The sequence below is a fragment of the Podarcis erhardii genome (genome assembly GCF_964252035.2).
Source record: "Podarcis erhardii genome assembly, chromosome: 4".
In the NCBI taxonomy this organism is placed as follows: domain Eukaryota; kingdom Metazoa; phylum Chordata; class Lepidosauria; order Squamata; family Lacertidae; genus Podarcis; species Podarcis erhardii.
This window is the reverse complement of record NC_138508.1, coordinates 22,466,789-22,494,543: the sequence shown is the minus strand read 5'-3', so window position 1 is coordinate 22,494,543 and position 27,755 is coordinate 22,466,789. Positions and strand designations below refer to the sequence as shown.

The window sequence follows — 27,755 nt, the reverse complement described above, 5'->3', positions numbered from 1 at the left end:
CCATTAACTTTATAAAGTCTAGACTTTATAGACACCCAAGCAGACACACTGCTATCTGTTGCCAGGTTTTGCCTGGAAATGAATGAGAACTGTCCTTATTCAGAGAAAATCAGTGATGCTTAAGTCCTATTGAAATAAGAAACTGATTGGGACTCCTTTCAGGTAGTGTTTTGGGTCTGGGACCCTGAGAAAAATAGCAAAATCGCTTTGTTTTTCACATAAGTTGTATGCACTTTTGACAAATAATACTCCACTATTGGGGGGGGGGAAGCACATTTCAACACAAAAACAGAAACTCACTCAAATGCAGTCCAGGCCTCATGAAATCCCTAGTTTCAGCAGGACTAACGTCCAACAAACATCCTCTGCTCTGTATCCTAAGTGTGTACTCCATTATGCAGGTTTTGATATTGATTTCTGTACAGCATGGTTGCACCCTAAATTCTGATTCTCTAATTTACGTTCCACCTGCTGCATTTTCCATATTACCTTTGGGAGTCTGAAGAAATAACTTAAGACAATGCAGCCGTCTGAAGATTGCCTACATTTGAGCAAGGCCAAGAGTGGACATGTGGAATGCCTAATGTTTATGCAACCCAACAGTTGTGAGATGGATGGGGAGGGAGGTTGGAGATAAGAGGGAGGGACCGCTGTCGAGGCAATGGAATAGAGGCTACTTCAAAGGTAGATAGTGTAGGAATGTACCTGTTGATAAGTGTGCATGATCAATGTGTGCATGCTATGACAAAAATATAACCAGTTAGCTTAAAGTATTTTCTTTGAGAAGATGTGTTAGAGTTCTTTGTACTATGCCCTGGACATCTCTTGCTCCCACCTTACTTGGTGGGTGAGGGATCCTACTGTAGCAGTGAAATAAAGATTTTCCACAGCAGTAGCATTTTGGCTCAAGAAATGGAAAAACAGAGGAACTGAAATGCACTGGGAACAATGGGAAAGCTTTTTCATATTGTCTTCGTATAATACAGAGGCTGCTGGCTTCATCCCAAACCAGAGCTGGCCAACGCCAGCTCTTTTGGGGGGACGCATTCTGCTTTCCATACGGGTCTAGTTGCCAGACACACAAAATACAAGCTCCTGAGTGATCATATGCCATAATAAATTTGATGTTACCTAGTTGTAAGGGTTTCCCAGCTGTAGCGTACCTATGCATAACATTACGTACAAGCGTGAACATTTACAAACAACATACATAAGTACGGTATCCAAAATAGAGATGCAGCATTAAAGATAGAATATCCATTACAATTCTTCCCCCCAGTACCAATCCAGGAGTTGCCAATTGGCTGTACCTACCTATTGCCATTAACAGAACCCCTGTTTTGCAAAAATAAAACAAATATCCGTGAAACTTTAAAAACTACAAGAACCTGAAACGTACAAAAGGTTCAAAATGATTCAATATGGCTGTCTGATTTGAAAGGGAGACAATTACTTGGAACACGTTAATGAACAGAAGAATCAATTTTAAAACATCAGCAAGCAAGTGGCTGTCTCTTGTGTATGGTATTGTGTATTCTCACTGCTGATAATAAAATATACTTTTTTAAAAACAGAGATATTATTTCATACCAACCTGGGAGAAATATCACATCCTTGCTGCATGAAGGCACCCAGGGAGAACCACAGGCTGTTGAAGATGCCAAATTCATTGGGAGGCTGGTCACTGGGCCCTTCTTTGCCATCCTCTGGCTCCTCTGTGTGCCACTCATATGGACTAAACCTGCTCACCAGGAACAGGACAACACTGACCCCAATGTAGGCAAAGACTATGCACATCCAGATCTCGTAGGCTAAGGGGTCCAGAAAGGAAAACACTCCAGGTTTAGATTTCTGAGGCTTTTTGATCATAATGGATATGCCCAGACTCATAAAGGGCTTAGAAAAATCGATAACCTCCTCTCGTACCAAAGTGATGGTCAGAGGCGCGACAGCAATCTCTGCTTTCTGCAAAGAGAAGGAGAACCCAAACAACTACAGATTAGAGAAACACGAAATGGCACAAATTGTTTTGCAACAAATGGATGCATTAGACTTTTGCCCTCTTAAAACTAAAGGCCAAAATGGATACCAAAGAAAGTGAATAGGAGACTGTGTGCGCGCACATGTACATGTCTGTATTCTTACTGCATAAATATCATTCTATAATCTATTATTAGTAGCATCAATGCCTCTTTGATCATGAACCTTGAAAAGTACCTGGAGCTGAAGGAGGAAGTTGAACGAATGACAGTCTTTCTCACTTCCTCTTTCAGCTCTGTGTTCTTCTCGAGGCTCAGATTAATTCTGCTAGATCCAACTTTTACACAGATCCCTTGAAAAAAGTAGAGCACTTCCTCTCTTTCTGTCTTGGCGGTGGCGGGAAACACCTGATCCAAGGGATGAACTGGAATGGTCTGAACCTGCCTGGAAATAGAAATAGGTCGTGCCAATTGAACCGGGTTTTGGTTTTTGCTTTTTACCTGATTTTTCAAATACTCACCTCATCTTGAACTAACTTAAAGCATCGTGCTTATTTTGAACTAACCTATGGGAGTCCAGGCAGTGATCTAGCCTGTACAGCACTTCTCTGCACACAGTGTACATTCCCACTGTGCTTACAAAGCACACTCAAATGTTACCTCACTTGTGGAGCCATTTGTGTGTGCAGCCTGGAGTTCCATGGGGCTTTGGACTGCAGCCAGTGCCATCAGCTCTGAAGAGCTTTAACAGTGTCTAGAACAGAGCTTTCCAAACTGTGTGTCGCGACACATTAGTGTGTCAGCTACAGTGTGTAGGTGTGTCATGCAAATGCTCTTATAAGGGGTTAGTTTAACCTCTGGTTTCCTAGTAAAATTGTGTCGCGAAATGATATGTCTAAAAAGTGTTACACCAACATGAAAAGTTTGGAAAGCTCTGGTCTTTTAAGAGTGCATGGCTCCATTTATCAGAATGAGTAAGGTTCATTATCAGCATTTCCCATTTTGACTAAGCAATAAAGAAAATATGGATATCCAATAAAAAGGCATGGTGTAAAGTGTGGAACCTCTTGAATGCTGCCGCCTGTTTCAATGGCTTAATTCACATTCTCTTTTTCCCTTCTCAAATATTCATTTTCAAGGAAGCTTAACAAAATGCAGCATAAATTACTTGAACTTCAGAGCCTCATTCTTTGTTAGACTTTGACAGAAATGGGCAATGACCTCCTTATTCATCATGCAGTGAGTGGATAATATTCCATGGCAGAAGAATGAATATTTAACCAGAGTTGACTGCTGGAGATTTTGAGAACACCTGCAAAAGGTAGCTAATTGCATTCATCACTAGAAAGTGCTTTGATGAATAAGCTCATCACTAAAGATTATAGTGTTGTGCAGATAATATTTTAGTCATCTAGATTCATCAGAAAAACAGCAAGGATCCCCTAGCTCTGCAGGACAGTCTTCTTTAGATATCTCAGTTGGTAGAGCATGAGACCCCTTAATCTCAGGGTTGTGGGTCTGAGCCCCACATTGAGCAAAAGATTCATGCATTGCAAGTGTGTTTAAAATTTCAGACATAGTCTGCAATCCTATCCCCAATTACCCAGGAATAAAATGGATTTTTCTTTGGAGTAAATAAGCATTGGATTGTGCTGCATACCAATATAAAACGAAAATGTATGTGAATTCAAATAAATAAAAAAACAAGCTTTGGGTATTGTTACAAGGATTTCACAGCTTGCCTCCAATCTGTGTTTGGGAGTGAACAAAAAATGGGTTTGGCTAAAGTGAAGGATCATCATAGGTGGAGGACTGTTCCAAACATGATCCTGCTTTCTCATGCACAGGTATATTCAAAAGTGTAAGGACATCAGATGATAGGTCCATCGGTAGAGCATGAGAGCCTTCAGGGTTGTGGGTTTGAGTACCACGCTGGGGGCTCCTGCATCACAAGGAATTGAACTAGATGATCTTTGTGGTCCCTTCCAACTCTACAATTCTATGGTTATATGATCACCTCCCAACCATCCTCAGTCACTCAGTGAACCACTGAGTCTTCAAAGCATCTCCAGTCCTGCTCGCAAAGTTATGCTGATAAATGAAAATTCCTCTCTCCTCTCCACTCTTCCTAAACAGCAGAGCAGGGCTCCTGTCCACACAGCACAGAGATTGTTGGAACAAAACCTTTGCTGCTGAGAGAGCTTATCAGATGAAAGAGTCTTGGCTGTCTGCAGAATAGGAGCATCCGAAGCTGCCTTATACATAGTCCAACCCAGTGCTGTTTTTCTGGGGGGTATGCATACCCCTAAACATTTTGTGAATCTTTGTACTTTTGTCCATTTACTGTATTTATTTTTCCTCTATTTGAATTATAAAATGGTGATTTTCTTGAGTCGAAATGAGAGTACCCCTAAACATTTTTTTTTGGGGGGGGAAGCACTGGTCCAACCACTGCTCATTGCTGTCTACACTGATAAGCTTCAGATCGGAGTCTTTTCCAGTTCTAGAGTTGCCAGGATTGAACTGGGGAGCTTTTGTATTCAAACCATTACCTCCACCAGTTGAGCTGCAGCCCTGCCCAGCAATGAGAAGGTGGGGGCAGCCTTATCATTCTGCTTTTCAGTGTAGACTTTCATACCTCAGTAGTTCACTTGTAGTGTCAAGATGCATTTCCATATTTCCAAGTGATTAAAAGGGAACATTCACACTCACTAGTTTAAATGTTCTGAGAAATGATCCATCAACAGGGAAATTGTTTTAATGTCCCTTCCAGAATGGAAATGCAATTTTCTTTCCAAGCGAAGCATTTCCTGAACATACATGCACAGTTTATAAAAGAGGTTGTGGCGTGCCACCTGCATGTCTATTACAGCTCGGAGGTAATATTTAGATTATTCATCAGGGATTGTCAACATTCATATGTCAACATTTGCCAAGATAAGAGCCAGACAATCGCTGGGACGTATATAACCCTACATGACAACTACACTCATGAGAAGTTGATGCAAAAGTTGGCATCAAAAATAGATATGCTTACCCCATACACCAGTTCTCCCACCATCCCATTCCAGATTTTTGTGTTTGGATCCCTTGCTCCGTATTTTCCATCAGGAACAATAGCAATTTTGTACTTGATGCCAATATGCTTTGCAATTTCTGATGCCAGGTCTACACAGTATCCTTCATACTTGTCATTCCCTTCAAACAGTTCTCTGTTTTTTTTCCACATAACATATGGGGCTTCCTACAATGAAAGAAGGAGAACTGTAAAAGATAAACATATAGCATAGCCTGTCCAAAGGTACATGTTATTTACCACCAGCTGTGTCATATTGAAAGGTCACATCATATAATATTGAACTGATCACAAAATCGAAAAAGAAATCCATAGGAAATCTATCTATCTATCTATCTATCTATCTATCTATCTATCTATCTATCTATCTATCTATCTATCAGATTTGCAACATATGACATACACTTGTCCAGTTGAAATCCAAAACCCAATTTAGAATTATTTTTTTTAATCCTTGGGCACATAAAAAGAATGACAAAATTAATGGACCAGTTGCTTTAAAAATCAATTTATTTACAACCATATTTTAACACCTTTGTTTATATGGATAACTTATTGACTTGTATTGGAATAATTTTACTCAAAAAACACCCCTGGGTATAGGTGCCTTTTCAATACGCTGAAGGAAGCATCAGCTACCCCTTATAATTCAATAAGCAAAATAGCACTCACTGGGTTGGATCCAGACAGGCCTTTCTCCTTCTGTTCATGGAAGGCTCCAAGATCCAGCAGAGGCTCCATGGCAGAGATAGGGGAGCCCTGCCCCCCTGCACTATGTTTAATGCTCCTCTGGAGGATTGGCCAACCCTCTACAGTTTTTCAGGGAGCAAAGAGGGCTGAAGGCATAATCAGTGGAGATAGCCTATTTCTCTCTTTCCTCCTGAGCCAGCAAATACCTGCTGAGTACATCTCTGGATCCAACCCACCATTAGGAATGTTTTAATATTTTTTAATTTTCATTCCCTATAGAATCAATACAAGCAGAACTTAAAGAGAACTAAAAAATAAGTAAACAAGCATGCTATTCATCCACAGCCCTGTTGATTAAAATCAACCCATACCAATTAATCAACCACACCTTAGCTGATTAGTGTGTAAATTTCAATCACGCAGTCCTCCATTTAAGTGAAACATAAGGAAAGATTGCATCCAAAGACTCAGATCTGTAGATTCAAATTCTGTTCCTTGGAGATTCAGAATTCTGTTCTTTGACTTATAGTTTAATTTGCTGCAATCAATCTTCAAAACAAACGAGGTCAACCATCATAGTGCTTCTTTTCCCACGTGTCTCATTGCTCTCTTAAAGCTGTTTCCCTCTCTTTCCTCCTAAAGCTCCCCCCCCCCCAAGTTCTCAAATGTGGTTGTGAGATCATTTCTCCTTCCCCACATGTAGCCAGGGGGGGAGTTCCAAATAGTGCATTAAGTCAAAAATCCAAGCACCATGCGGAGATTTACATGGCATTTCAAAGGTACCATTTTTGAATGCAATCTGAACATATATGCAGTTGCCTTTTATCAAGTTTGGGGAGTGGTCCATATGGACCAGTACTGTCTGCTCTTAAAGGCTCCCCCATGTTCTTTTTTCAAGAGGGCATTTTGGTTTGTGTTGAATTTGGAATGCCCTGAACCCAAATAATGAGTTCTAAGCAGTGATGTCTGCGAATTCTGATGACAATGAAAAAGGGAGTGGAAGCTGGCAATGTTCACTGATTCATCCTATGTTCAGGATAGCGAATGCGACTGGTGGTCACCGTTGCTGTTGTGGTTTGAAACCACAGATTGATTACCCCCTCCCGCCGCCACATATGTGTTGTGTTTTCTTTGCACTGAAATGAGTGGAACATGTAAAGACAACGGGATTACATAAATTACACAATTAGTTATGTAAATCACACAAGTTATATAATTAATCGTGTAAACACCATTCCCCCCAGTAGACAGCAAGGTGAATTAACGTCGTTTTTGGCAGAACATGAATTGCAGTGAAATGGAAATGATTCTGCCTGTGAAAAATGCAGGGCGGAATGGAAAATTATTCATTATTACGTCACAAGCAAATACGGAAAAGTCATTGTAACCATTATAGGCAAATGGAGAAATATTTCGGGAAGATGGTATTTTCACCATGGTACATCTTCATTTTGACACTGTGTCAGTGCCTTTTCTTTCTGTTTTCAATACCTTATGTAGCAGCATCCCTGCATTACCCAATGTATCAGTTCTAATATTAGAGATTTAAGATTTAATTTAAAAAGGGGAGTGTTTGGTAGTGCTGCATCACTTACATCTGATGACCAGATAAAAGAAACAGAGGTTGTTGCCATTAAAGTCACCATTTACCAATAGTTTCTCATCAACTCTCATTTGGGCTGAGCTGTGGCAACAGTTGGCAAATGTGCCTTCAAAGGATAACCATAGCAGCCCCCTACATTTGTGTCCTGTCTAAACAGATTATGCAATAATACATAGCCAAAATAGGAACGACTCAGATATTTACTGGGACTATGATGCTGGAATTATCTGGAAAGCAAGAAAACTTTCATTCCATCTTCAGTGAAAATAATGGGCTCCCAAGGTCAATATTGTGTAAACCAGATAACATTCATCATTCGGAGCACAATGCTAACAATTACCGTATGGTTGTTTTTATGTGTTCTTGCGGCTTCTGGGGTTCTCCGGAAGCTTATTATGGGATTCTCAATCAAAAGAGCAATAATAGCCTCTTCCTTGAAAAGTAGATTCCCCCATATTTACCAATTTTCTTCTGCAGCATGCTGATTCAGAGGTATTGTGCTTGTTCTACAGCACACTCTCAGTTCATTTAGTGATGGAGAGGTCCTACAGTACTAGCCAGGTGAATGGAGACTGTGCCCTAGAACTTATTTTTTGCAGAAATCTCCTGCAACATGCAGACAAATTGATATCAGGACCACCGACCTAGATAAACAGCCAAAGCATCGATATGGCCAGGAGTTTAACTAAACAGGAGCATGGGTTCATTTTCATGGAGACACACTAATATGTATCCATATGGTGGTCAGATAATGGCCGCACGCTACATGTTCAGACTGTGATAACCAAAGCTTACAGAAAATGCCAGCCCTTGTGTATGCTGTACCTTCAAGGTTGTTTCACTTTGTATTCAACTTTTGCCTTTCAAAAGAACGGCATTGCCAGTTGGGATGACCAAAAGCAACCCCACACCCCTACAGTGAGAAGTGGTTCACTCCATTATTCCCTCTACCCCCTCATTCCGTGCTCATTCTTTTGCATGTGTACACCCAACCTTTATTTGTGGAAGTTTTGAAACTTTTGCAACTGCAACTATCTCGTCACTAAAAGCAGCTGAAAGACCAAGCATTAATAAAAATAAAAAATGCATTATCTCCGTTGCAATGATATCAGATCACCCCATTTCTCCCATGGGCAATATTGCAGTTGCAGGAACTCATTCAGAGCTGTTATATCTGAAACATTTCTAGAAATCCAGCAGAGAGATAGTGCCTTGCAAGACATAATACTCTGCACACTTAGGGTACTTAAAAATGTAATTGGGAGAGGTTTAGCTTTCCATGATGTGCCCATATATATTGTCTTTTGTCCCTGTAGTTAAGCAGGCTTTGAAACAATACAAAAACCTTCAAAACTTGATGATCAGAAGCAAAAGCAGGGTAAACGCAGTACCATGTTGTGTGAAGGGATCCAACAAATGATGGCCTTCATAGCCACAACTACTCGAAAAAGATAGGTTGTTTATGTGATGAATGCATAATCCATTGTTGGCTCCATCAGGCAACCCATTTTGATTTCTATTCCTGCCACACAACGGCTACAAAACTAAACATGTGTTGAGAAGATATCCACCCACCATTTGGTCTGATGCAGTTTCTAATTACAATAAAATTAGAACACTCTGGAGGAGGTTTATGAAATATAATTCCACAGGAAATCCACATTTCAAATGATTAGTAACAAAGTATGAACATAGATAATCAAAGTGGTACAAGCTTTACTTACAGAAATCTGATATCTATAACAATGGTTAACATTTAAAATATACAGCTTTGCAACAATAGATTTATCAGTGTAGAGAAATCCTTCACAAACTTGCTAGTACACAGTTCATAATTAGAAACTAGGGAATGGTCTTTTTTATTTTTTGAAAAGGAAATATATTGTCTCTATGCTTAATTTATACTCAGAAAAAATAATCTTGCACTTCCCAGAGAACTTCAAAGCATTTGCTAAAGTATAGAAAAGACATTTATCAAAGGTTTGAAGGTCAGTCTTGCAAATAATAATAATCATTTGCCTTGTCATATATAATAAAACATTCCATGGGATTCAGTGGGAAGGCAATTTACACCTCTATGTTTGGCAAATATAGAAGAACCAAGTTCTCCACACTTTTTCGGCTAAGTGATGTGCAGTCTGAACCTATTGGTCAAGACCTGGAGCTGAACTGGTTACAACCAATGTTCCTTCTTAGTTCATCTATCTGAGCACCTATGTAGACCCTCCCTGACCTTTGCAGGCTTCTTGTATAGTTAAACAGATTAGCCTCTCCTGCCCAAGCTTGCATGGCCCAGTTCTGAAGCTGCTCTAGCATACGTCAAAGCCCTGACAAAAGTTTTGCTATGGTCTGTGATCAGCAGAGGTTAGTTTCAGTCTCTGTTACTTATATAGGTAAAGTTGGTATTGGTGTTCTTCAGCCAGGAACTCTCCCTGCCCTCCCCTTCAGCATCCAAGAGAGCAGAAAAAACATGGATGCCATGGATGTAAAAAATGGGAGACACTCATGTATTTTTCTTGTCATAGTCCTGTTGCTCGGGGGGGGGGGGTGAGGGATTGCTTCATTGCAATTCAAAAATGCACTAGCAAGCAGCCTGTGGCGGTAGGCTATGGGCAGGTGCATGACTGATTTTGGAGCTTTTAAAAAAGGCCTTGGAATTCAAAGACCTGATCCAGCTCGTCTCATGTTCTTATGGTCATGCGGATTTTAAAAGAATCTCCATTTTAAACCCACATGGAAGCAGGATAGGCTGAAGTTAGTCCCATCCACATATAGAATGGGGATGAACTGTCCATCCAGATTAACAATGAGGAATGGGTTCTGTAAATGTCAACAAACTTGTTCACATGTGAGCAAACCAACAGTAGTTTAGCAGCTAGATGCTGCAGCTATTTTATAGAGAGTAGCTTGCTAAATATTCTAAAAGCAAAACGGAAACGTCTGATCCAACCAAAGCACTTCCAAAATCCCATTAATTTCAGTATCAAGAATTTAAGCAAAATATTAATTTTCCCATTCAAATCAGCTGCGCTTAAAATGGCTTGACTTCAGCAAGATTGTATACATGTTTCTTCAGCATATTTGTTTCTTCCTAACAATTGTTTTTATTCATATGCAAATCAAAGCAATTAAACACTCAGTTAAAATATGTACAATTACAGCACAGCAGTAGACATATTTACTATTAAATCCCATTGTGTTCTATAGAATTTACTCCATAGTAAGCGTGCTTACTTTGGCAGCATCACTCACCAGTTGTATACGCACTTCCTCAGAAGTAAGCTCCATTGAGTTCAACAGGACTTACTCCCAGGTGCAATGCTAAACCCACTTATCTGAGAGTAAGCTCCCCAAACCTCAATGGGGCTTACTTCTGAAGAGACATGTATAGGATTTGTACTGTAAATCAAGTATGTGCCTTCATTATATACCTTTAAGCACCAGGCAAAAACGTTCTTCTTTAACCAGGCCTTTGGATGACGAACATCCTATGCCGTTTTAAAATGTGTTGAGGGAAAGTGTTATTGGGTTGTTTTTTGTTTTTATTTTGTATTTTCTGATTTCATCCTGTGAACTGCCCTGAGACCTGTGGGTATAGGGCGGTTAACAAATTTAATTAACCACTACTACTATTATTTCTTTAATCAGCCAATACCCCCAAAACACGGAATTAGCAGATAAATGCACCTGGATGTTTCAACATATTACAAGGGAGAGGAAAAGAAGCAGAGATGTTGCCCATAATATCTGCAACCTGATGCCATCCAGAGGGTTATTCAACTAACTCAGAGCAGATGCATTGCAATTAATAGATCCAACTCAGTTATGCTTATTATGTTCAGTGGGTCTACGCTGAGCAACGCTTAGTTGAATACCACCCAAGGGGTTTTGCTAGTGCTAGCAAGGAACGCTCATAAAACACAAATGGAACAGCTCCCTCTCTGTTCTACTCTTGAATACTAGCCTAGATGTTTTGGACTACAATGTCCATCAGTTCTAGGCAGCATGGCCGGTCAGGGATGATGGGAATTGCAGTGCAAAGCATCTGGTGAACACCAGATTGGGGAAGGCTGGCATGTACTTTCAAGAAAGGACTAATTTGTATTCATTATGTGGATCTGGGGTCTGTTATGAACTGTTTTGTGGAATTATCAGGGGGTGTTTCTTGGGTCTGGGTTTAGACTAGGTGTTCCTGATTCGATAGTTCTTTAACATCCAATAATTAATTCACATGTTTATCCTCCCCCTTTTAGACTTTGTAATTTAAGAACACGGCAGGTGATCTAGTTCTCTACATCATTAAAATAAGAATTATTACGCTACATAAATGTTAACTAAAGCTCTCTATTTTTATATCAGCTTTTTAAATAAACCCCCACTAACAGCAAATTCATTTTTTTCACATTAAGGTAAAACAAAAAGATAATCACATCTGCTATACAACCAGAGAACATATTGTTTCCTAAAAGTAGAACATGCTGATTTGGGCAGTATAGATTAATTCTACTGATATCCTGTGTCTATGAATGAAATAGCACTGCATCAAATGAAGCACAGGAACATACAAAACCAGAGGACACTAAGCAAATTGCCAAATGTTTTATTAAAGCATGCCATGCGGGAAAGAGTTACTAATAAATAGATACCTGCCTTCCAGAAACGGAAAAGCCGAGCATTACTGATTCCTAGGAACTATTTAATTAAATGTAGAAATGGACCCAGATCCAATTTCTAAGCAATCCCAAATCCTGTTTTTCCCAGTGGCACTGAATTAACTTTCCTTTAATATGAAGAGGGAAGTGAATGGGACACGTCATTCAAAGCAGCCTTTTTCACTTGCTCGCGTTATGGAAGAAAGCACATTCACAAGATTCTGGAGATAGACCACAGCTAATTAAATGGATCTGTATATATACAGTACGTGGCTGAAGGGCGTGACGATGTTGTTGCTGCAAACCAGCACAGGTCACTGTTTGCCTTCAGAGTTAAGTGCTGGGGTTCAATGCATATAATTAGTTGGGCCTTGACGTAGCCACGTTTATCGATTGCAACTCAACTAGCATACGGCGAACTCTTCTTATAACAGATGGTTTTGGGGGGGGGGGGATTCCATTGCAGCTGCAATCTGGGACAGAAACCTGGGCGGTTCTAGATGGGGCTGAATCATTACTGGACTCTAGAAGCAAAATAATAATAATAATAAATCCTTCCAGTAGCACCTTAGAGACCAACTAAGTTTGTTATTGGTATGAGCTTTCGTGTGCATGCACACTTCTTCAGATACACTGAAACAGAAGTCACCAGACCCTTATATATAGTGAGAGGGTGGGGAGGGGTATTACTCAGAATAATAATAATAATAATAATAATAATAATAATAATAATAATAATAAATTTTTATTCAAAAACCGTGCTCAGGGCTGCTAACAACAAATTTAAAACAATTATAAAGCAGCATAAAATGCAGTATAAAAACATGAATAACAATAAAATTCAAAAATCAATTTAGGGGAAATAAGCATTAGATAATCCCCAGGGCTAGCTGGCTGAATTGGTCCTACTTGGGCCAGTGAGGAGGCCAGGAGATAATTAGCTGTGGGGTCTCAGAGTGGGTGATCTTCATAAAAGGGGAGGGGGAGGGAAGAGAAAGGAAATAAAAGATCAGGCTGAATTCAAATTAAAGGCCAGGCGGAATAGGTCTGTCTTACAGGCCCGATGGAAGGAGGTTAAATCCTGCAGGGCCCTAGTCTCATGGGACATAGCATTCCACCAGGTCGACGCCATCACTGAGAAGGCCCTGGCCCTGATGGAGGATAGTCTAACTTCCTTAGGGCCTGGGACCTCTAAACTATGGTTATTCATGGACCTTAAGGTCCTCTGCGGGGCATACCAGGAGAGGCGGTCCCGTAGATACGAGGGCCCTAAGCCACAAAGGGACTCTAGAAGGTTATGCAATACAAATCCTAGTCCTCACAGCCAATAAAGCATGGCAAGGACATGGAAATAGTATTGCAGTGGTGAGCCTGAGACTCTCCACATCACAATCTACCTTTGGTTATGCTGGCTGGTAATGATGGGAGTTGGGAGACCCAACAGTAACTGGAGCTGTGCAGGGACGGCTGTAGAGGCACGTGGTTTTTCATTACATGTGAAGAGATGTAATTTGACGGTAACCTGGAGATACCTTTATGCTGGAATCTATTGGTGTTACCATTTGGCTACTAAGCTTAGGAATAAGTACCTGGTTGTACCAAACACATATGATATAAGCTGAGTTCTCCGTATATTCTGTGGTCCAGGATACATCTGCAGCTCTGTTCATGTGCAGTGGGTGCCACACACTGGACTTAATTGTTTAAGCACCATCACATACCAGTCTAAATGGGTAGGAGAAGTAGGTGTCAATGTTGCTGTGTTGCTGGGCTGTGTCACAACATCTTCCAAGCTACATCTCTAATAGGTTGGATCTAAAGGCTCCGTTCCTCTGACAGAAGGAATCTCCCTCCAATGGAACAAGTCCTTTCTTCAGGCTAAGGAGTCTTTCCGTTTCAGAAGGACACCTTTTATCACAGGAAACTCCTTTGGATTATGGAAGGCGATCTTTAGGTCCAACCTATGTATTCAGAGGGACGCAGGTGGCGCTGTGGGTTAAACCACAGAGCCTAGGACTTGCCGATCAGAAGGCCGGCAGTTCGAATCCCTGTGACGGAGTGAGCTCCCGTTGCTTGGTCCCAGCTCCTGCCAACCTAGCAGTTTGAAAGCACGTCAAGTGCAAGTAGATAAATAGGTACCACTCCAGTGGGAAGGTAAACGGCATTTCCGTGCGCTGCTCTGGTTTGCCAGAAGTGGCTTAGTCATGCTGTCCTCATGACCCAGAAGCTGTCTGCGGACAAACGCCGGCTCCCTCGGCCAATAAAGCGAGATGAGCGCCACAACCCCAGAGTCAGTCACGACTGGACCTAATGGTCAGGGGTCCCTTTACCTTTACCTTATGTATTCAGAACCTGCTAGAAAGCAGCAAGTCCCGGCTCTGTTCTGGAAATGTTTCTGCCCTGACCAACGTTTGTGGTTCTGGGTCTGGGAATGAAGTCCAAACCATCCCTCATTTGGTGCATGGCAACGGAAAGAAATTTGGACACTGTGCACGAGCCACTCCATATGAATAGCTCATTACAAGTGGAGAACCAACACAGAAATAACTTTCACCTGCACGCTGAAGCTCAGCCTTAACACAATGGAAAGGGCACAGACTGAACATTTAATAAGGCTCCCCCCCCGGCTTTTGTATAGTTTTGTTTAACTCTGAAATGGCATGCTAGGGGAAACCTTGGCATGCTACATAAAATTCATTCAGATCCTTGGTTTGGAAAATGAAAATACCAGTCCTAGGACTGGTTGAGTTATTTCACAGAGAACATTTATTATGCACATCAAAACGCTTCACTGCAAACGAGACAAGACACTTTAAACAGTTTCTTTCCCTTGCATCCTGCTTCTTTCTCTTTCTGCAAGCACTGCTTAGTTGCTCCTAAACTTGGAAGTATTTTACAATAATTTACACTGTACATGTATGGTAGCCTTAATTTAAAGACGGGCATGAGAGGGAAAAACGCAACTGAGAAAGAGCCTTGAAATCCTCATCATTTTCTTCATAGCTTGGCCAAGTTGAAGATTGAATGCCACCTGTTTTAGGCATTTCAGAATAGTCACAGAGCTTTTTTATTTTCCTTGATGGTTCAGTGCCTGGTCATCCAGTCAGAGGATCAGAAATCCATATGGAAAAATATAGCTCAATTCTACTATACTGGAGGTTAACGCTTGAGCCTTAGTTAGGAATGTTCACGGCAACGTGGGACGCTTTTCTTCCTTGATCAATTTCTTAAAATAGGATTCTTCATCAGAGGCTGAAAAGAGGAGGACTGTACTGAAGTATGATTTTTCCATTACTGTGTCTTTTTTTTTTTTAAAGGAAAAAGATACATTTTTTATAAGTCCCATGCAAAAAAGAATTACGCAATTAGGTTAGGTTTACACTCGTAATTTCTGAACACAGTATTAGTTCTTTCCACCCTAGAATGACAATCCTTAACAGGTGATTTGTCGTGATGGCAATGAATGCGTCACCATACTCAAGTCTCACAAACAATGCAACAGCTAGTGGTGCAGAGAAATCCAGTCCCACACACTTTACTTTGGATTGTCTTCAGTTCATCATCAATTTAGAAATAATAATAATAAAAAATCTGGTTAAGGAAGACTAACACCACGTAAAGCACTCCATGTTTCTTAAAACAAACCTTATCTGAAATGGTTGGGGAGAATAACCCCAATTCTTTTCTAATGAGATATGTGAAAAGGGCAGTACAAACCAAGTTTTTTTCGGGGGGGGGGAATTAAGACTATTCAGGTAAAGGTCATCCTTTGCCAGTCTGCTTTGACACACATCAAATTTAAAGGGCACACCTGACTTTAGAAGAAACAAAAATAGGTTAGCTATTCCCTTCAAGAAGTACAGCTTCTTTCGGAAGAACCAGTTCTGAGACCTATAGATTCCCTTTTTTATTGCTGATAGTTGTGAGGAAATGGTTACATTTTTTATTATTTCCTTAGAACTTTTAAAATGTAAAAATCCATGGTAAGTGTCACAAATAATAATATAAAACATACTGGCCATAATCCATCCAAAGTCCAACACTTTTTAATATCCCACTGATTATTAGGTGAGAAGGACACAGCAGTTCATGGGAGAGGAGGAGTCACTTCCTAAACCATGCCAGGTCATTTTGGGCTGGGAGAAAGGTGCCCCCACCCCCGGCCAACTTTTTCCATTCCTCCCCACCTTAAAAAAAAAACCCCTTCATATGATAAGAGTGGCAGAGAAAATGTGCCATATCTAGGGTTGGGTGAAATATCTCGGCCCATTGCGGTCTGTGTCAAGGGAAAGAAGAAGCTCTGTTTATGGTGGATCCAGGGTCTTCTCTGACACACTCAACATGCCCCTGGGATGCCTGTTTCCAGGTCCGCTGGTGAAAATTTCTGCCACCATATTGCACAGTGGGGAGTGGGGCCCATAGCATCCAAAGGACCCTCACCTGCCTTCCGTGAGAGCTAAGAACTGCTCTTTTAAACATGTACATATGCATCAAAATCAATGGTACTTAAAAGCGCTTAGCTTTGGATGTATTGTGGCTGCTGTGGGTTTTGTTCAGTGATATCTTGACATGGTAAAAAGGACTACAGAACCGGTGTCTAAGAATCAGCTTCTGTTTGAAGACATGCTTTCAAAAATTACGCATGTTTCCATTTTGCACACATAAAGAAAAATGAGTAAATTGTTCTAAATGAACTAACTAGCAAAAATGTACTTATTCGCTATAAGAGTCAGGGAACCTGCATTTCTTGCAAATTGCAATGCGCAACAAACATCCACCAGATACATGTTTTCCTCTATGTTTTCCCCCTTTAAGAACAAAACAGAAAGCATTGCAAAAAAGAGAGGGCTACGTTACTGAAAGGCAGCTTTTTTCTCATTTCAGAACTTTTCATTTTTTGTATATGGTATACTGCATAACTGAAACATTTTAAATACAGCAATGATTTGTTTTGATCAAAGAGGACTTTAAAAAATATATTAAAATTGTTATTTTAAGATCTTTTATCTGCCACTCCTCTGTTAACTTGCCCACTCTGATATTTACTTTGTGGGAAATCAGACAAATATATATGGCTTACAGGCCTGCACTTTCTTCCTTTCTTTTAAAAACTTACCATAATTGTGGTTACGATTACTGTTCTGTTCTCAAGAGCTGACGTGTCATTTCCCAATGTAGGCTCATGCTGAATCAAAACTAATTTATCCATATCATTCCAGTAACCAATCTGAAACACATAAATGCAAAAATTAAGTCTGCATACATATATGTGGATGATATGATTTGAGCACTATGTTCCCCTTGTTTTGGGATGATGTGATTTATTGATTATGCATAACCAGATGTTCCACGGGGGGGGGGGGGACAGTATTGACGAGGGGCTCATCCAGGCTTCCTTTTGTGTTGAGTTTCTAGGCACAATTCCGGCCTTTAAACTGTTTGTCTGATTGGTGTTATTTCACGGCGCATTCCCCATGAAAGCCCACATTTTACCTGGAAAGTGTGGCACAAAAGTCTGGATGAGCCCTAGGAAGATTTGTGTAAAGAGCTAAGGCTATTTATTAAGTTGGCAAGTAGTATGGATTATTTTATACCAATGGTCAGGATTATGGTGGAAAACAACATTTATCAATATGCCATTTATCACTTCACTTGTAAGTCATAGACCTCTCAGGCCAATGCTCACACACCAAAGTTATGACTTATCAAATGTACATTCAGTTTATGATAAAAAGAAACAGAATTGAACAAACAGGAAGCCCACTGTATGCATGTTTGTTTTCCCAGAAGAAAGTATCTGATTTTAATGGGATTTACTCCTTCCAGTTCTGTATGCACTTACATGGAAATTTTTCACAAAGAGCACAGAGGGACTTATGCCAGAGCGGTAGTCTTCAAGCTTTTCAGACCCAGGACTCACATTTAGTCCACTGGAGACTCAGTTACTGTTGTTTTTTTTAATCAAATATTTGTATGGTGATAGTCCTGCTATTGTGACCCACTAGAGGTCAGGCGGAGAGCCAGAAGTGGATTTCCAACCAGCCATTTGAAGGGCAATGTTTCATAGCAATCATATATATGGTTGATCTACCAATTAATTATCAAAGAGATAAAAAGTGCAACAAAGGTTAAAATAGAAAGCAAGCAAGTGGACCCACATTTGCTTTGGTTCATGCATGCTTCTGGCTTGTGAACCAAAAGTTGGCAATAGGAAATGTAGTCAGTAGACAAGAGAGAGATAAATCCCCAAACCAAGCATCTTCCTTTTAAGGTCTACTCATATGTGCAGAGCAATGTGGAAGCAACTGAGGAATTGGGAGCTCACCTGTTCCCTTCAGTGAGCTGAGAAACTGCAAGTCTCCTGCTTCTATGTTATATTATTTCTCTTTGGAGGAAGTGATTTGCAGAAACAATTGTTGGTTTGATTATCAGAAGCAAATACAACTTCTTGGAACACACTGACCTGAGTCATGGGGAGTTGATGTGAGCCTAGTGGGACATTTATATTCTCTGAGATTCTTGTCCGTTATTTGTGAATTATTCATCTCCCCTATCTATAGAGACAAGATTCACGGTATGCTTAGCATTCCCACAGCTACACCTATTGCGTGGACAGGCGGAGTCCCCAGATCCCGAGCGGTCCCCCCCCCCCCCGTCATGTGGAATAACGACTCAAGACAATGTGCTATGGGATTAAATTGGCCACAACTTTATTAAATTTCAAATGTGGGTAGACCTTGGCTCAGGCATTGGGCGTTCTCCCTCCCCAGTCCCCAGCCGGGGACCTAGGGAGCATCAGGGTTATCCAGTGTGTGTGGGGGGGGGGATGGGCTGGGAAATGTTGCAAGTGCAGTTTGAGAGCAATATCTATGGTCCAACAGAAGCTTGAGTGGGTTGGGGGGACATGTGCCAATGAAACAATAGTGTTAAATCCTGCAAATGACAACTCGGGTTCATAATTTAATCACACAAATGCATTTGTGACTTTGAGTAGTGGCACATTACAGGAATGTTTCTTTCATAGACACTCAAGTAAAATGGGTGAAGAAAAAGGTTTGCTTTTTCTCTCTCTCCCTGCCCTTTTCTGTTCTGGTGAACAGAATGCCATGAATTGATATTGCTGAAAGAATCATAAATCATAAATCACGAAGCACAAAACACAAAACATAGGAAGCAGGGATTCACATTGGCAATAGAAGTGAAAACCTATTACATTGCTTGTGCTTATTTCTTGTCCTTGATCAGAACAATGGTGCAGCAAATGAAGTATTGTGCCTTTGGAAGTAACAAATTCTAGATATGTGTGAGATGATGATGACTAGCTCCTGTACTTGGTACCTTCTACAGTCTATGACCACTGAAAATAAGGCTGGTTTTCACAGGAACCGGAAGAATTTTTCTTCCTTAATTACTGAGCCGTACTATCCAGATAAGCATCATTCACATTTTGTACTTTAAGCAGCAAGAACAGAGCATCCAAGTACATTTCAATGAATAGCTAAGAATAAAATGTGTAGAAAGAAAAGTGAGTGAGGAAATTACAATAAAACCATGGACAGTCAAAGCTTCCCAAGACTTTGGGTATCATGGCTTATAGAGAGGAAACATGGAAAAGAATGTGTGGCAAAGGATACATCTAGACATAACTCAGCGGCATTGAATCAAAATAAGAAAGAAGTTCATTGAAATAAGCAGTATTTAAAACTTTGACGACATCTGACATGCTATCAAATAAAATAAAACTATAGCTTGGTTTCTGAGTTGCCCTTCTGCACTACAGTGGAGAGCTGTTCACAGGAACTTAAATCCAAGCCACGTCTGCAAATCAACGGGGGCTAATCCTTTCAGGATATTGATTTGAAGACTAAGGGAATTTTGGCTTTAGTTAACATCTATTTTCAACATGGGATGGAAAATAAAAATGGGGGGAAATGTTCTCCTCTTTTGTTTTACACGTCCGGCCTACTTGTGGAAATGAAATCTCAGTAGACTCGCAACTATGTAGTTGTAGACTTTAATTTGCACTCTTTCCTTGCTGGGGGCAGCAGGGATCTGCAGCTTATAAAAAATTAGAGGATAGGCTATCGCTCTGCAGTAGAGAATATGCACTGCATCCAGGAGGGGTCAATCTCCAGCATATCCAGTTAAAAGGATATTAGCTGCCTGGGGAAAGATCTCAGACAAAAACTCCAAAGACCTACTGCTAGTCAGAATAGAAAGTATTGGAAATAAATGACACAGTATAAGGTACAGTGGTACCTCGCAAGACGAAAAGAATCCGTTTCACGAGTCTCTTCGTCTAGCAGTTTTTTCGTCTTGCGAAGCAAGCCCATTGACGGCTTAGCGGATTAGCGCTATTAGCGGTTTAGCGGCTTTTAGCGGCTTAGCGGATAAGCGGCTTAGCGGCTTAGAAAAAGGGGGGGGGAGGGAAAAAACCCCGCAGGAACTCGCAAGACATTTTCATCTTGCGAAGCAAGCCCATAGGAAATTCGTTTTGCGAAGCACCTCCAAAACGGAAAACTCTTTTGTCTAGCGAGTTTTCCGTCTTGCGAGGCATTCGTCTTGCGGGGCACCACTGTAGTTGTTGAGGCTGCTGGCAGACTGGGGTAACAGCAAGAAGGCAGGTGTCAGGGACTGGCTGGGTGAAGAGGAGTAGTGGGAGACACTAGCTGGGGAACCTGCATGGGAAACCCCAGAGAAGGAAGGCTCAGAGCCAGGGGGTTGGTGGTGGAACTCTGAGGAGCAGTCAGAGGGAGAAGATTGGGAGGAGGGGCTTAATGCTGAAGGAGCAACAGGGTTTAGTAAGCAGGGAGAGCCAGTGGCCGGGAGCAGTTCAGAATCCGAGGCTGAAGCAGAGGAGGGAGGCAAAGAGCTTGCTGAAGAATCATGGGCATCTCCCTCTCCCAGAGCTGTAGGAAGGTCAGGTGGTACCCAGTGCGGAAAAATTCTCTCCCCCCACATTGATTCCCCCCCCCCTTCAAAAATGGTTTTACGTTATTTCATATTTTCTTACAAAGGAATATTAAATAATAATAATAATAATAATAATAATATCTTTTATTTATATCCCACCCTCCCCGGCCAAAGTCGGACTCAGGGCGGCTAACATCAGATACATAACATTGGTAAAAAAAAAAAATCAAACAATAATTAAATTACCTCCTTAAAACATGTCAAAATCAAATTAAAGTCTAATTAGATGGCTTTCCGCAGGGTTAGGGTTGGGAACAGTAAGTGCTCCACTGAATTGAAATTTCCGCCTTCACGACACAGGAAAACGGCCAAGTAAACAGCTATTTTCGTGGAGGAGGATCAAGATATTAACTGATATGCATGAAATTTCATATATAGCTATATAATCCCTAGTGTAGTAAGATAAGACCTTTGGAGCAGGCATTTTCAAAAAAGAAGTTTTTTTTAATCAACCGCCCTAGTAGGGCAGTAATTGTTCCTTGATAATTTATCACACCCCTCCATGATGGAACCTGGAGCAGACGGCCCTCCCCACCCCCCTTCCTACTCTCCTGCCCTCTCCTACTGTGATTAGCTCCCCTCCCCACTGGTCCCCAAGAACACTCATGATAATGAGGGCAAGAGAACAGTGACCAGAGGTGAGCAGGAGTAGTTTGAGACTGCTTGGGCAACACCCAGGGATGGAGACTTAGAGCAATGCAGAGGGAGAGGAGCAAGACCTGCTGGGAGCAAGGACTTCTTAGGAGCAAGATCTGCTGGGAAGTGTTGCTGAGTTGTATGCAGCTACCCTTAGTGTTGATATAAGAAAAAGCAACATTGCATAGAACTGAGCAATAATGTGAATTCGACTCATAAACATATTATCCCTTGAGCACAGGCAGGCACTAATAGCATGCTTCTTCCCTGAGAAATCCAACCTGACAGACTGAATTACAAATGGAAGCAGAAAAGAAACTCGTCTTACTGCTATTGCAAGGTTCTTTCCCCCCAAAACTCTGCCTGATGGGGGGGGGGAGGAGGAGGGAACTAGTTCCTTGAAATACTCTAACACACTTTGTCAGAGCTGCCTCTAGGTCCCAGCTCACAGAGGACCAACGCCCGGTTGATGTAATGTACAAAAGTCTTTATTGAAGTTTAGTTTCCATTTCAAACCCCAGAGCGTGCAGCCCTACGTCTTGGCCCTAGACCGGCGAAGTCCCCTCTGAGTCACTCCCCCTTCCGCACCAGTTTAAGATCCTAGCCCGGCTCCACCTCCTGCGCTGTTCCTTCCTCCTCTGGGTCCTTCTGCCCCCTGGGGTTTCCTCCCTCCTGGACTCTTCTGACGCTGACCCCCCCTGAGTCTTGCCCTTCCTTCCGGCGGGCTTTAGGACCTGGCTCCCTATCCGGGCTACCTGCTGTGCCGCTCGCCTGTACATTTGAACTTGGCGCGCGCGCCTAGCCGGTGACTTTCCTCTTGACCGTTTCCCCGCTCTCCGATGGAGGCGTGGTCAATCCTGACTCATCTCCTCTCTCTGGTGGTGAGAACACTGGTCCCGATGCCTGACACTCCTCCCCCCCACTATGCTCTGGTGGGGACGCTGGTCCTGATTTCCAACTGCTGCTCAGGGAGTCCCCGCTGGCCCCTTCCTTCTGGGGTTTCCCCCTTGGCACCCCCCTTGCCCTGGCCATCGGCGCTCCTCTCTGTGAATCTTCCGATTCACTGGAGAGACTCGTGGAATCTCTCTGACCACTGTCACTGCCTACACCCCCCTCGGATTCCTCCTCCTCACTCTCCATTTGCTCCTTCTCCTGTGTCTCTGCTCCTGAACCCCTGACACACTTTTTCAGGTGATCATATTTTGGGCCTGCAGCAGCATATCACTGCAAAGTGGTTGTCTGACCTTGGACTCTTTAAGCTTTCTACCTTCCTTTCTGTTTCTTTGTACCTCTAAGTTATCATGCTTGTGAAAAAACAATTGTTGCAAAAAGCAAAATGAAAACAGAAGACCCCCCCCCAATGGCAATTAGAAGATGAGATCATCAGGTTGGATTCAGACTTAGTCATGCTTTATTGAAATGAATAAGTCCTGTTGGGGCCTACTCTGAGTATGACTAGGCTGGATCCAACCAGTCAATGGGCTTGGTTACCATGCCACAGGCTGAAAACCATGAATGAACTAAAGAGCAAAGAACAGCTTGGAAGACTGGACTGGCACATACCTTTCGAGGGCCATTGCTCTTCAGTTCAAACACGTCCATTGAATAGTTGACTCGGCGGCCATAGTGGTCAAACTGAACATTTCCCGTGAGTCCTTGTATTCGAACCTTGAGACAGGAAATAAATCAAGTTGGTAAAAAGCATGGATGTTTTGCAGTGCCTTTATGTGTGCGATAGGACACTCCATTGTGTAACCTCACTGCAACATTGTGCACCAGCTGCAGCTTCTGGGCCAAAAGAAAACATCACATACAGGACACTACAGAATCCAGTGTAGAAGCTGCCAGTTCATGGGCCACATTGGCCAGGCTTTCCTGGTCCAGGAATGGGCACATTCAAATGTGGAACATTTGAAAGAAGCCTGATGTAGTTAGTAGCTTTCCGAAAGAGTAAATGTATACCTTTCAAGTGGTAATCTTCCTTTGTCCTGCATTTTCATTGTTACCCAAATTGCAATAAATTCTTACCATGTGCACATAGGCAGAGAGCTGCCTGCAGTGACTTCTTTTCAGTGTCTCTATAGTATGCTCATTTGCGTTTGCAAATGGTTTAAAAATTCACTGTCGGCTCCCTTGCCCTCTTGCTTCTTCCTCTAATCCAGAGGAGGGGAGCTTTAGGCCCAGGGAACAAATGTGGCCCTCCTGGATATCTGGTCCTCAGGAATCTCCCCAGACCACTTCCCTCAGCAGCCATGCTCCACACCACCAAGTGCTTTTGCCTGTGTGGTGTGTGTCTTTGATCTGCAATAATACTTCTTGTATGCCCGGATGCACAGATGTGTTTTGTATGTGTGTGTATGTGTAGAAACCTGGAATGTTGCCTCTTGCACAAAGGGTAAGAGCAGCATCTGCCTATACCTGCCGCAGGTGTGTGGTCCCAGAAATGTTACCTGTGCGGAAGTGTATCCCCCAGGATGCAAAGGGTTTATTTCCTCTGCTCTACTGCAACTGACCCTCCGTGAAAAGAGAGGCTAATTATCTTGATAGAGATTTGAAGAAGAAGAAGAGGAGGAGGAGTTTGGACTTGATATCCCACCTTTCACTCCCCTTAAGGAGTCTCAAAGCGCCTAACAATCTCCTTTCCCTTCCTCCCCCACAACAAACACTCTGTGAGGTGAGTGGGGCTGAGAGACTTCAGAGAAGTGTGACTAGCCCAAGGTCACCCATCAGCTGCATGTGGAGGAGCGGGGAAGCGAACCTGGTTCACCAGATTATGAGTCCACCGCTCTTATCCACTACACCACACTGGCTCTCTTAAAAATTTGAAAATTTTAAGCCTTTTTTTTCATCACGAATGCAGAGCCCTGACATCAGGGGAAAGTATTTCCTTTTAAATGAAATAAGGAAAGTGAAAGATACCTTTCTTTTTGCAAGTTACACTGAGCTAACAAACTGAAACACCTTTTGAGGTGACAGAAATATGTTTGGTGTGCAGTACTGCAAAAGTTCAAACAGCTCTTAAGACAAATTTTTTTTTTTAAAAAAAGTTTTGTTTTATGAGTGTGATGTGAAATGCGGGGGTTTGAATCATTGGTTCATATTCTTTCACCAAAAATGTTGGAAAAGGAAATATAAGCAGGCTTTCCATTCTGCCCAAATATTTAAAACCCTGAGCCAGTTACAGTAGCTTAGAGCTGCCCACCCGAAATAAACAAAAAGGAAATAATCACAATAATGCATCAACTGCTAGTCGCTTTAGAGGTTTATGATGTTTCCCAATATCCATACAATGACTTCAAAAAAAGCATCTGGGTTTAAGTCTTTGCAAGAACCACACCTGTTTCAACGTTCTCTCCATGTCAATCCCTTGGCTCCACGGTGCAGCCGGGTTTGCAAGACAATCCCCTGCGTTCCCCCTCCTAGAAATGTCAATTTTCTGCCTTCGAAGGTTACGGAACGTCTCAGCCATCACAAGCACTCCATCGTAGGTTAGAGCAGAGGTATACTAAGAAAATGTAGAGATTGGGCATCAGTCTTAACAGTTTTGTTTGGTAAGGAAACTGGTTCAACATTAAGAATATATCTATGAACAACTTTTCTCTTTCTCTAATGGAGGTTGAAGCTGAGTAGAATGGTTTTGTGGACTAGAGTTTGTGCCCCAAAGCAACTCTTATTCTTAAATAACTTTATTTCAAATAGCAATAGTTGCTGCAGTTGCTAACAATAACTGGGGCACCTTTTTAATAGAGCAAAAGGTTTTTAATTTACTGCTTGAACATAAACTAAACCAAAGGGAGTCAATTTGGTGCCTTCCAGATGATGTTGCGGGACTACAACTCTCATCAGTCCCAGCCAGCATGGCTGATGGACAGGGACAATAGGAAGGGCAAGCCAACAAAAACTAGAGGGCACCACGTTGGATATCCCTGAACTGAACCCTGCAAAGATCGACCCAAATTATTTTAACACCATGCCAGGAGATGGTTAGCATTGACAATAGCTGCAGTGATATTTTTTTAAAAGGTATGGCAAGTATGCATAGTTTAAGTTAACCTATTTGAGCAGTCATTTTAGATATGTTGCGGACAAGTACCTTAGGAGGAGTCTCTGACCCTGGGTATTCTCTCTGGTCCAGTTTCTTCCACCGTTGCATGAGTTTAGCAACCATAGGCGTATTAAAATCCACCAGCTGAAACCCTGTGACATTGGCTCCTCCATGCATAAATCTGTCCAAAGAAATATCCTTGAATCCCTGCAAAAAATCAATTAACGCAACACAAATTGAAAATTCTCCACACACTTTAAGTACATAAACAGCCACAAATTAAATCATGTGTGTGTGTGTGTATATATATATATATATATATATATATATATATATATATATATTCCACATGAACAAGGACTTAAATTAGAATAATAGAATTGGTTGTGACTCCAAACTTCAATGTCCAATCCCTGCAAATGCAGGAAACTTACTACTGTAGCATCCCTGATATGTGGCCATCCAGCTTTCACTTAAAACATCCAATGAAGACTCCATCACCTTCTGGAGCAGTTTGTTCCATGACTGAATGGTTCATGGTGTCATTAAGTTCTTCCATATGCTTATTATTAATCATTTTTTCTTGTTGTTTGGAACTACAGCTTCAGGTCCGTCAGTTTGCTCCATGAGACAGCCTTTCAAATATTTGAAGGTGGCTATCATATAAACACTTAATTCTCTCTTCTCTCTGCTCCTTGGGCCTTTCCACATAGGGCGTGCACCCCAGGCCCTTCACCATCTTTGTTGCTTTACTCTAAGTCAGTTCTAGTTTGTCAATATCCTTCTTGAATTGCAGTATCCAAAAGTGCTTCAAATAATGCCTGAGCAAAGCAGAATACACTAGCACCATTACTTCTTTTGATTGGGACATTATATTTCTCTTGATGAGAGTTACATTAGCTTTTATAGTGACTGGATCATATTTAGTTATTCGTCAGCTAAACCCCCTAGGCCTAGATCCTTTTCACATGACCTGCCAGCTAAACCCCAGTGCTTGCTATTACAATACAGTGGTACCTCAGGTTACAGATGCTTCAGGTTACAGACTCCTCTAACCCAGAAATAGTACCTCAGGTTAAGAACTTTGCTTCAGGATAAGAACAGAAATCGTGCTCTGGCTGTGCGGCAGCAGCAGGAGGCCCCATTAGCTAAAGTGGTGCTTCAGGTTAAGAATAGTTTCAGGTTAAGTACGGACCTCTGGAACGAATTAAGTACTTAACCCGAGGTACCACTGTATACCTTAAACAAAATACAAGTACTTAAGAATGAAATCTATTGCAACAAAAACTAAGTCCTTCAGTACCAGCTACTGTGGCTGCACAGTGCAGCACTACAGATCTCTTCCCCATTCCGGATGATGAGTCAAACATGTTCCAAATAAATTTTAACCAGGATTGCCCTGTAACTTCCAGTTCAAAGTCAATAGCAAGATATTCGGCTCAAAAGACTTACTGGTGCCTGCACTTAAGAGTAATCCCACCAGGGTGAAATAAATAACTGTGGAAACAATTGCATTTTCCTAGTGAATATTTTTCTGCAACTGGAGTACTTGGAAGTCTTTGCAGCAGAATCTGATATTCCTGTATGTATGTGCAGAATGAAGAAACGGCTGTGGTTTGCTGTTATGTCATCTTGTTATGGTTGGAATGCTGTTTTTTGTTACTTCTTGTCTTTGGACTGAATTCTGTAATCATCGTAACTAAGAACAATAGGATTGTGCCAGAGTACATTTATTTATGTACGTATTTGCTACATTTGCACCCCACCTTTCTTCCAATACACTCAAGGTGATTTACAATTTAAAACAATAGCATACAACCTAAATAGAGATAAACTTGAGCCGAAAAGGGAGTGCAAAGAGAAAAGGAAAAGAAGCAAATTCAGATACCAATTAATATATAATGTTACGTAATTAGGGACGCGGATGGCGCAGTGGGTTAAACCACAGAGCCTAGGACTTGCCGATCAGAAGGTTGGCGGTTCAAATCCCTGTGATGGGGTGAGCTCCCATTCGGTCCTTGCTCCTGCCAACCTAGCAGTTTGAAAGCACCTCAAAGTGCAAGTAGTTAAATAGGTACCGCTCCGGTGGGAAGGTAAATGG

General features: G+C 41.6%; 1 protein-coding gene across 6 annotated transcripts in view; it reads right to left on the bottom strand.

Moving 5' to 3' along the window:
* GRIA4 (glutamate ionotropic receptor AMPA type subunit 4) overlaps positions 1-27,755 on the bottom strand; it is a 221,508-nt gene that overhangs the window by 32,180 nt on the left and 161,573 nt on the right. For 5 of the 6 annotated variants that reach the window (XR_014156141.1, XM_081860209.1, XM_081860210.1 and 2 more), the window contains exons 6-11: positions 25,703-25,861; positions 24,947-25,114; positions 23,173-23,277; positions 17,117-17,227; positions 5,017-5,223; positions 1,595-1,965 (exon numbers count right to left, since the gene is read on the bottom strand). Coding sequence is in view for 5 of the 6 variants with exons in the window: in XM_081860209.1 (XP_081716335.1) it covers positions 1,595-1,965; positions 5,017-5,223; positions 17,117-17,227; positions 23,173-23,277; positions 24,947-25,114; positions 25,703-25,861 (1,121 nt within the window). In the remaining variant the exon portion in view is untranslated. Of the gene's footprint in view, positions 1-1,594; positions 1,966-5,016; positions 5,224-14,377; positions 15,253-17,116; positions 17,228-23,172; positions 23,278-24,946; positions 25,115-25,702; positions 25,862-27,755 lie in introns of those variants that run through there. The other variant, XM_081860211.1, reaches the window with a different exon arrangement.